The sequence below is a fragment of the Haliotis cracherodii genome, unplaced genomic scaffold (assembly GCF_022045235.1).
Source record: "Haliotis cracherodii isolate W230 unplaced genomic scaffold, xgHalCrac1.p SCAF_1, whole genome shotgun sequence".
Lineage (NCBI taxonomy): Eukaryota > Metazoa > Mollusca > Gastropoda > Lepetellida > Haliotidae > Haliotis > Haliotis cracherodii.
This window is the reverse complement of record NW_027266264.1, coordinates 63,917,995-63,929,680: the sequence shown is the minus strand read 5'-3', so window position 1 is coordinate 63,929,680 and position 11,686 is coordinate 63,917,995. Positions and strand designations below refer to the sequence as shown.

The 11,686-nt window shown below is 42.4% G+C and overlaps 1 protein-coding gene across 2 annotated transcripts in view; it reads right to left on the bottom strand.

The window, feature by feature from the left end:
- Positions 1–916: 916 nt before the first annotated feature.
- The window catches only part of LOC139455300 (ras GTPase-activating protein 1-like), a 56,207-nt gene continuing 45,437 nt past the window's right edge, over positions 917–11,686 (bottom strand). For both annotated transcript variants that reach the window (XM_071236889.1, XM_071236958.1), the window contains 8 exons: positions 11,437–11,579; positions 10,129–10,244; positions 7,338–7,424; positions 6,645–6,712; positions 6,081–6,169; positions 5,467–5,544; positions 4,798–4,920; positions 917–3,450 (listed from right to left, as the gene is read on the bottom strand). In XM_071236889.1, coding sequence (XP_071092990.1) covers positions 3,379–3,450; positions 4,798–4,920; positions 5,467–5,544; positions 6,081–6,169; positions 6,645–6,712; positions 7,338–7,424; positions 10,129–10,244; positions 11,437–11,579 — 776 coding nt within the window. In that variant the 3' untranslated portion in view covers positions 917–3,378. The remainder of the gene's footprint in view (positions 3,451–4,797; positions 4,921–5,466; positions 5,545–6,080; positions 6,170–6,644; positions 6,713–7,337; positions 7,425–10,128; positions 10,245–11,436; positions 11,580–11,686) is intronic.

Here is an 11,686-nt window from a genome sequence, read left to right as displayed (position 1 = left end):
GCGAGACACGTCATGATGAGGTACACAGGGAACTCAGGAAGCACCCTCATATTGCACTTAGCTTTGTGAACACAATGACTTGCCCCTCTACCAGGGCTTGGTCAGGACAGACAGACGTGGAAATATTTAGGAATAATTAAGACAGGTACCCATTCCACAATCTCAGCACCATCCTAAGTGAGTGAGTGAGTGAGTGAGTGAGTGAGTGAGTGAGTGAGTGGGTGGGTGGGTGGGTGGGTGGGTGAGTGAGTGAGTGAGTGAGTGAGTGGGTGGGTGGGTGGGTGGGTGGGTGAGTGAGTGAGTGAGTGAGTGAGTGAGTGAGTGAGTGAGTGTGGTTTTACACCACTTTTAGCAATGTTCCACAGCGAGGGACCCAAAAAGTGGGCGCAACACATTGTACCCATGTCGGGAATCAAACCCGGGTCTTTGGCATGACAAGCGAAGGCTTTAACCACCAGGCTACCCGACCTGCCCCATGGTCTTCATTGGGGTAGGAGGAGGACTGAGTAAGTGAATGTTGTTTCACAATGTTGTCAGAAATAACAGGCCCACCAATGAAAACCAAGAGCAACCAAACTATTGAATATGTTGGTTGGTTGGTTTGTTGTTTAACGCCGCACTCAGCAATATTCCAGCTATATGAAGGCGGTCTGTAAATAATCGAGTCTGGACTAGACAATCCAGTGATTAATATCATGAGCATCGATCCACACAATTGGGAACGATGACATGCATCATCCAAGTCAGCGAGCCTGACCACCCAATCCCGTTAGTTGCCTTTTACGACAAGCATAGTCACCTTTTACGGCAAGGAATATGTACATACTTACAATAGAAACAAAAACAAGAACCAATACCCAAAAAAGTTTGCATCATAATGATAAAAACCATCCACATTTTCAATGGAGTTAACCAAACGCGCATGCACTCAGTTGGTTGTGGTCCATGTCATTTACTGCTTGGTGCCCTTCAAAATGTGACTGGTTTTAATCATTACGATGTACTCTTAATGAGCATTGTGTCTTGTTTGTACTTTGTGGCTATGTCTGCTTAAAGTGTGTACATGCTCCACGGTGTGGTTGCTCTCTGTTGGTTGTCACTGGTGGGCCTGAGTAACCAACCACTGTCACCCAAGTCTGATAAATACCGGTTTGAATGGTTAGCCGCCCGATCCACAGTTGTAGGGTTTTATGACAAGCATTGGTTGCCATTCTTACCCAGGAATCCCCACAAGGTGACAAGCATGGCTATTGGTAACCTTTTCCACGGTCTTGGTGAGGTGGCTTTAGTTTAACTATACAAAGTTCGAACTTAAGGAGAGGGTCATTTAAGTGTCAAATTACTGATCATATTTCCTGGATTTTCATAAGACCCAACTTTGGTAAATTATTATCACAGGTCAAGTTATGAAAAGATCTGGATGAGGAGTTGAGGATCTGTCCATGACCAGTCCTGGTAGTGCTACTGTTTCATCAGCAACAAAGGGGCTGCATACATACAATGTTTATAATCAGGACTATTTGGGTATTGTATATGTCGATATATTACCTACTTATCCTACCGAATTACCCTCAAATTCCCAACGAGTTATCACCCTTTAAGCACTGTTATAATAGCACTATTTCCACATTTCTGTCAATGTGAATATTTGATAAAAGTATTGTCCAAATTTTCGCAGACATGTTTCACCATACATCATTAAAAAATACAAATTCACGTTCCAATGCTATTTGTACTCATCAAAGACAGTGGCAAGTTGTAGAGAGTTGCCGCTTTGAACAGTATTTCAGTTGTATCACGGCGCGTCAGCTTGATGTGGAGGGAAAGCTCAAAGTGATGCAGGTCTTAGACATCAAACACTTTGGTGGCGCAACCCACAAACAAGGGTATGGTGCTGACAAACCTTGAAACATAATCTGGGCGAATCTGGGATTCGAACCCTCCTAGTGGAGTAAGTCAGAGAGATGGACTTGCTGCCTCGGTTATACACAACAATGTCACAGCTCAGTACTCCCTTACTTAAAGTAAATGTTTGCCAAGAATTTTCTCCAGAAAGACCTCCGATCCCAGAAACTTCACAACCATGATACATTCAGAGGATAATTACACCATGAATAAATATTTCAAAAAGTGCATATTTCTTTACAAAATTTTGTCCCATTATCATGAACAAAATATGTAAATTATCTAAAGTAAATATTTGTGATATCAAAATATGAATATAAAATCCTTAAAAGCAAGTGTTTGATTGTTTTCTCAGGTAAAACTGTAATGACTCCTATGGCTTGTACTAAAATACTAAAATGATGACTTTGAAACAGCAATGAAGTATGGTAAATTGTAGCTTGTGGTCAATGAAATGTCTAGTGACGTTGTAAACAGCAAAGTCGATACATGCAACATTGCACTGGTGAGTAGATTGATGCATTCTACTATACATCATATAGATGACATATTGAATCAAATAAATAGCATGTAATACGTTTTATCTGACACTGACTATTGCCAAATACGTGATAACACCCTCATTATGATTCAGATGCTGTTGTTATCCAAGCACTTCCTCATCATCAACGAGGATAAACTGTTATCCTGATATCTTGATAATGCAATCCAAAAATACATTTCACATTTTTTCAAACATCATGTCATGTTGGAAAATCTTTGATTTTTTTTCAACTTGATCATATTGCAGAAATATTACTACAAACATATGAATTATTAGAAAATTGATATAGAAAATTATACAAAAATTTGGCACTTATAGGATAAAGATAGAATGAAGTGTTACATCTGAATGACTGGAGGCTAGTAGGGAAAGGTGACGGAAGCAGATTTCATACAGCAGCTATGCTCAGGCCTGCCCGGGCACGGTCACCAAACGTATCTGACATCATACACCGTTTGATGATGCTTGGATGACGAAGAAATCTACACTCATACATAGATTATTCAGCTCTTCTTGTTGCTGCAGTAGAAAATACTTGTCCCTGAAGATATTATGCATCAATGTTCCTTTCGGCATTCATTGGTCTGTCAGCAGACAATCTGCTAGCACTTCTTCCCAGCCAATCAGAACTTGCCAACTCCATTTCTCCTTGTCTGTTGTCATGTGATCAACCAACTGATCCCTTATTGGATGAATGAAACACTCATCTTGAATGGCTGATCATGTGGTTTGACCTGTACTCCAATGTTGTAAAGTGATGTGGTTCAACATTGGACAACATGCTTGTATTGTGGAGGATTCCTATATCATTGGATGATCTAGAAATGCTGGTCACATGATTGAGACAGGTCACATGACCATGAAATGGGCCGCTGGCTTGTTTGGTCTCAAGTCTGTCACACGCTGTGGTCAGCTGCAGGGGAGTGACGTCATGACCCGCACATATACTCTTTCTTGCTGGTCAGTTTCTCCGTTACAACCACGAACCTCTTCAAGGCAGGCTGAAACAAGAAAGAAGAATTCCAATCTCAATAAAATCAAATCTTTTACTGTGGTTCATTTTGTTTGTTTGTTGTTAAAAGCTGCACTAAACAATATTCCAGCTATATGACAATGGTCTGTAAATAATCGAGTCTGTTCCAGACAATCCAGTGATTGACATCATGAGCACCTATCCACGCAATGATGACATGCATTAACTAAGTTAGCGATCCTGACCACCCGATCCCATTAGTCGCCTCTTACGACAAGCACATTCACCTTTTACAGTAAGTATGGATTGCTGAAGACCTATTCTAACCCACATCTCCATGGGTGTACAGTGGTTTGACTCGTATCTTCATAACAACCACAAGCCTCTTCAAAAAGTGGTTGAAAAAAGCAATATTCCAGCCATATCACGGCCGGGGACACCAGAAATGGGCTTTACACATTGTATCCATGTGGGAAATCGAACCCAGGCTTTCGGCTTGACAAGCAAACGCTTTAACCACTTGGCTACCCCATCGCCCCAGAAGTAAGATGAAATATAATTGGACACATAAAGCAACGTGCTTGCATGTATATAGTGCTAGCCCACTAGCCACAGTATAACATGGATACCTCACTCAGACACAGTATACAGACTCCAAGCCAGCTGGCCCCTGTCCTGTGTATATAGTGCTAGCCCACTAGCAACAGTATAACATAGATACCTCACTCAGACACAGTATACAGACTCCAAGCCAGCTGGCCCCTGTCCTGTGTATACAGTACTAGCCCACTAGCCACGTATAACAAGGATGCCTCACTCAGACACAGTATACAGACTCCAAGCCAGCTGGCCCCTGTCCTGTGTATACAGTGCTAGCCCACTAGCCACAGTACAACATGGATGCCTCACTCAGACACAGTATACAGACTCCAAGCCAGCTGGTCCCTGTCCTGTGTATATAGTGCTAGCCCACTAGCCACAGTATAAAATGGATACCTCACTCAGACGCAGTATACAGTAGGTTTTCAGGAACCCATGCTTGCCGTAAAAGGCAACTAACGGGACTTGGTTGATGCATGTCAACGTATCCCAATTGCGTGGATCGATGCTGATGATGTCAATCACTGGATTGTCTGGTCCAGACAAGATTGTTTACAGACTGTCGTCATATAACTGGAATATTGCTGAGTGCAGCATTAAACAACAAACAAACAATAAACATGAAGGCCTTGACCACTAGGTCATGCAGTTAAATCTTCCTGGGTGTCATTTGCTTGTTGTCAGTCATATTTAATCTATACCTGTAGCCTGTAAATCTATGTAGGCCTGACAAACCAGTGGTTGTCAGGGACTGTCCTATCCCTTCAGTACAAACCTGGGCTTCACTCTGAGCACGAAGATCTTCAAGATGGGCAGCACACAGCTGATGGATGGTGGCCAGATCCCGAGCAGGGTCTCCCTCAGGGCACTCTGGAATTGTGTTGTCCACTGGGATATTCTGCCAGGCATAGTTGGGATAGAACATGAATTGGATATAATGTTCTGATACATGGCAACAGTTTATCAAAATGTTCCAGACTTTACCATTGGCTTATTGGGATGCAGGGATAGATATGAAAATATTATTGACATTATAAATGTTATTCAAATACATGATGACGATGTAGAGACACCACACCTGGGATCATTTGAACAAAGTTTCAGATCCATGGGCCTTGCAGTTTCAGAGGAGATGTCAAACATACAAAAATTAAAAAAAGGATGGACAACCGGACAATGCACTACAACATTGTAAGGGGAGCTTAAAATAGGTTGCTTGACTTTCAATCAGCTGAGCTCAAAATAGTTTACGAGAAAACACATTAGAGAGTGAGTTGGTTTAATGCTGCCTTCAACAGTATCTATAGTAACCTTCTGTTTTGCCAATTAATCTATCATACGCACAAATGTTTGTGGTGAGCACGTAAATATAGTTCACTTTAGATTATCTTATTCCACTTCGAAAGTTTTGCCTAATACTGATTGGTTAAATTAGCTGACTTACAGATAGTGATTCCAGGAACTGAACCACTCTTTCTTTGTTCTTCTTGATGAAAGGCTGGACCGATTCCATGTACGATTCCTGCGGACAAACCTGGCTGTTGTCAGACCTTCCAACTCACCATAAAATCAAACATGCCATACTTTTATACTTTCAATGGAACAATAAATAGATTCTGAAGTACACATTACTTTGATATTGCTTAACAGACTAAAATCGTGTTACAGCATGTGTGTGTGTGTGTGTGTGTGCGTGTGTGTGTGTTGTGTGTGTGCGTGCTTGTGTGTGAGTGAGAGAGAGAGAGAGAGAGAGGGAGGGAGAGTCTGTCTGTCTGTCTGTGCTTGCTCTTGTACTTGTCCAGACTATTACCAATTATTTAGTGCTAGCCCACAATGCTGCAGTTTAACATGAATACTCCACTCAGACACACACAAAACTGACTCTAAGCCATCCAATCCTTGTTTTTGCTCTTTAATGCCAAGCACCAGGCAGGATAACAACAAATACCATCTCTTAACGTCCTTTACTATGACACGGCCAGGGTTCAAACCCACGACCTTCCTATCTCCTGGTTTGGACCCAGGAATACATCAAGCCCTGGCCTGACGATACACTACCTTAGTGCCGGACTCCACAAGGTTGGCTAAGTTCTGTATTGCCTTGGCAACCAACTTTAAGTTCCGTGCAGCTGTTTCAGACGGATTTTCTAAAGAAAACAGAGAACAAGAACAACTATTACACATTCTTATATCTGAATTCACAATGTACTTAAGATGTTTTGTTTGTTGTTTAACACCGCACTCAGCAAAATTGCAGCAATAATGAAATCTGGACCAGAACATTGATGCTGGTTTAGTGAGTTCCAAAGGATAGGTACTTGGTGTAGAAATACCTATTGTCACCAAGTTATTCTCAGTGTGAGATTTAAAGCCATGAACAGCTGATCATCCTGGCAGCTAAAGTAAATCACGATCACCATTGCATTGGGCCCCATTTTTTCATACTCCAAGCCGTAGCCTATCGATGCAGACTACTGATGTATAAATGTGGCATACACGTCACAGGTCCAGGGACAATTGCAATGCACTGAAAGTTCTGTCAATGATTACAAGCAAACAATCAACCCTGACACTATTCCCTGTAAGTCTCTGACCATCGTAACACAACAAAAGTTTTATTACCTGAGACAAGATTGAAAGACTTTGGGGTCAGGATCGCAGGACACAACAACCGAAGGAAGATGAAACCGCTGTAAAAGTAATCATCATAATGAAAGAGTGAGTGAGTATGGTTTTACGCCGATTTTAGCAATATTCCAGCAATATCACGGCGGGGGACACCAGAAATGGGCTTCACACATTGTACAGATGTCGGGAATCGAACCCCGGTCTTCGGCATGGCGAGCAAATGCCTTAACCATTAGACTACCTGACCGCCCCTTCATAATGAAAGAAGTTGTGGATCATTCTGGTTGACAACTGTTTGACATCACTACATGGTCCTCGATACCTACAGTTTCTCTGATACACTACTGACTACTATTGTCAACAAGTCCCTGCAATCTTGGAAAACAACAGTGTAGACTTCAGTTACTGATTACATGTTGGCTAACTGTTGCTGTTTTGCGTGAACGCCACACTCAGCAATATCCCAGCTATGGCACCTGTAAATGACGGAGTAGAGTGTGAGACAACCCAGTCTATGATAACGACCAGCATCTGTTGCTAGGGATCAATTCTAACCCCAAATCCCCACAGGATAAAAGGTTATCAGGAATGCAGTGTCTGACCGAAGTTGCTGATGTTTCCTAACTGACACTTGTACATAAATAGCATGTTCATACGAAATGGTATTTTCTTAGTGTATGCACGTACCTGACAGCCCTTGTTTTGACAGTTTCATCATCAGGCCACTTCTGCTGGGCTTTCCTCTGAAGGCAGCCACAGATGTACCTCAACACCCTGAAACATTACACTCTGGTTACCTCGACACCATGAAACATTACACTCTGTTACATCGACACCTTGAAACATTACACTCTGGTGACCTCAACACCCTGAAACATTAAACTCTGGTTACATCAACACCCTGAAACATTACACTCTGGTTACATCAACACCCTGAAACATTACACTCTGGTTACATCGACACCCGGAAACATTACACTCTGGTTACATCGACACCCGGAAACATAACTCTCTGGTTACATCGACACCCTGAAACATTACACTCTGGTTACATCGACACCCGGAAACATTACACTCTGGTTACCTCGACACCCAGAAACATTACTCTTCTGACCTCAACACCCTGAAACATAACGCTCTGGTTACCTTGACACCCTGAAACATTACACTCTGGTTACATTGACACCCTGAAACATTACACTCTGGTTACATCAACTCCCTGAAACATTACACTCTGGTTTCCTCGACACCCTGAAACATTACACTCTGGTTACCTAGAGACATCCTGAAACATTACTCTTGTGACCTCCACACCCTGAAACATTACACTCTTGTGACCTCAACACCCTGAAACATTACCCTCTGGTTACCTCGACACCCTCAAACATTACACTCTGGGTACCTTGACACCCTGAAACATTACTCTCTGGTTACATCGACACCCGGAAACATTACTCTCTGGTTACCTTGACACCCTGAAACATTACACTCTGGTTACATCGACACCCGGAAACATTACACTCTGGTTACATCGACACCCGGAAACATTACTCTCTGGTTACCTCGACACCCTGAAACATTACACTCTGGGTACCTTGACACCCTGAAACATTACTCTCTGGTTACCTCGACACCCTGAAACATTACACTCTGGTTACCTTGACACCCTGAAACATTACACTCTGGTTACATCGACACCCGGAAACATTACTCTCTGGTTACCTCGACACCCTGAAACATTACACTCTGGGTACCTTGACACCCTGAAACATTACTCTCTGGTTACCTCGACACCCTGAAACATTACACTCTGGTTACCTTGACACCCTGAAACATTACACTCTGGTTACATCGACACCCGGAAACATTACACTCTGGTTACATCGACACCTTGAAACATTACACTCTGGTGACCTCAACACCCTGAAACATTAAACTCTGGTTACATCAACACCCTGAAACATTACACTCTGGTTACATCAACACCCTGAAACATTACACTCTGGTTACATCGACACCCGGAAACATTACACTCTGGTTACATCGACACCCGGAAACATAACTCTCTGGTTACATCGACACCCTGAAACATTACACTCTGGTTACATCGACACCCGGAAACATTACACTCTGGTTACCTCGACACCATGAAACATTACTCTTCTGACCTCAACACCCTGAAACATAACGCTCTGGTTACCTTGACACCCTGAAACATTACACTCTGGTTACATTGACACCCTGAAACATTACACTCTGGTTACATCAACTCCCTGAAACATTACACTCTGGTTTCCTCGACACCCTGAAACATTACACTCTGGTTACCTAGAGACATCCTGAAACATTACTCTTGTGACCTCCACACCCTGAAACATTACACTCTTGTGACCTCAACACCCTGAAACATTACCCTCTGGTTACCTCGACACCCTCAAACATTACACTCTGGGTACCTTGACACCCTGAAACATTACTCTCTGGTTACATCGACACCCGGAAACATTACTCTCTGGTTACCTCGACACCCTGAAACATTACACTCTGGTTACATCGACACCCGGAAACATTACACTCTGGTTACATCGACACCCGGAAACATTACTCTCTGGTTACCTCGACACCCTGAAACATTACACTCTGGGTACCTTGACACCCTGAAACATTACTCTCTGGTTACCTCGACACCCTGAAACATTACACTCTGGTTACCTTGACACCCTGAAACATTACACTCTGGTTACATCGACACCCGGAAACATTACTCTCTGGTTACCTCGACACCCTGAAACATTACACTCTGGGTACCTTGACACCCTGAAACATTACTCTCTGGTTACCTCGACACCCTGAAACATTACACTCTGGTTACCTTGACACCCTGAAACATTACACTCTGGTTACATCGACACCCGGAAACATTACACTCTGGTTACATCGACACCCGGAAACATTACACTCTGGTTACCTCGACACCCTGAAACATTACACTCTGGTTACCTCGACACCCGGAAACATTACACTCTGGTTATCTCAACACTCTGAAAAAATACACTCTGGTTAGTGGCCATTATCATTGAATAGCGAGTCAGCAAATGTTGTTTTACACTGCAGTTCGCAATATTACGACAATATCACAGCAGCCAATAGATGATCTACTCTGACCATACAAACCAGTGATGGACAGTATGAGCAACTATCAATCAGCCAGTCCATAATAATGTTACACCAGATCCCCATTATATTCTGATCTTGTGAAGGCATGATGGTATATTCCCTACTCGCTATACTACGACTCACATTCGGGTCAATAAATAGTATATTTTTAAATCAGCTCCTTTCTAAAAAAACAACATAACTACCAGATGAAAATATTTTAAGAAAATTATCTAAATTTACTTCTTAATGTAGTGCAAAAACCCTCAAGTAATCACTTACTTTTTATATCCAAAGAGTTAATACATTGCTAGTAACTTACGTGGGGCAGTACTCTGTTGCCTTGAAGATGGATTCTATGACATTGTTGAGGAGGCTGAGAAAATACTCCTGGTTAGATTTGGCATCTGACGGGTTTTCTAGAAATGCTGGATTAAGCTGAAAGTCATAGATGACTCAAGTCAACTCATGAAGATAAAACGAAATAATTCTCATTCAATCACTCATCTGACTAAACGGCACATATCGAACATGAAGGTGCTACAGACTCTCCCTGTTTCTGCATACACTATATTATTTCCAGCCTTTGCGATCAAACACTGTGATTCCTCACTGTTGATGCATTGTACATGAGTGAGTGAGTGAGTTGGGTATAACACCACTTTGAACAGTATCCAAATTACGTCACTGTGTGTCAGCTTAATGTGGGAGAAAATCCCGAAGTGATACATGTCACAGACATTTACCACTTTGGTGAAACCCACGGGCACATATGGTGCTGACATTGACAAACCATGGTGAACCGGGGTTCGGACCCATGATCATAGGTCTCTGGCATGCCAAGCGACGTAACTGCACAGTGAATGCATTGTCAACCAGGTCACACAGTGTAATAAAACAATGTTCATTAGTTGACTCCTATGGTAATCAAGGGTTTCTATTGGTGACTTTTTCAGCCCCTTCACATAGGGCCCTAATATAGGTTGGTTGGTTGGTTGGTTTGTTGTTTAACACCACACTCAGCGATATTCCAGCTATATGACGGCGGTCTGTAAATAATAGAGTCTGGACCAGAAAATCCAGTGATTAATATCATGAGCATCAATCCACGCAATTGGGATTGATGACATGCATCAACCAAGTCAGCGGGCCTGACAACCCGATCCCGTTAATCGCCTTTATACGACAAGCATAGTCGCCTTTTTACGGCAAGCATGGGTTGCTGAAGACCTATTTTACCCCGGAATCTTCACAGGTCCCTAATATTGTAGGCCTGCTGGAGTCAGTATGCTTTAATGCTGCTTTAATGCTGTTTTAAGCAGTATTCCCACAAAGGTCAAATACAACTAGTCCACAGTTCACTTCAGACTAGTAGTTCATGTAAAATAAATAGATTTTCAAGAGAAATCAACAAGTCCCTGAAGATTTCCGCTAGTCACAGACTGACAAGTGGCTGTCCCTGGATAAGAGAATGCTTTAACCACTTGGTTACCTAATCACCCCTCTATGTGTCCTATGTGACGATGTATCCACTGTTCTACACCATGCAACACTTCAGGTCAAGATAATTCTACACATCGTCATCATCTGAACAAGAATGTTTCGAGATGTATTCAGGAAATGTTCTTACTTCACATGACTGTTTGCTGTCAACTATCTTCTGTACCAAGTCCTTGACAGCAATCTGGACGAAGGTGGTGGCGGTCATCTTCATGTACTGGTCCATCATGGCCGTGGCTAGAGACGTGGCTCGGAACAGCTGGGACACTTCAACTGGTCACATCAAGCAACATATGATAACTGAGTGAGAATGACAGTTTTTAATATCTCTTTCAAGATCACCATGTACACTTTTTATTCCATTTATCTTCTTTTGACAT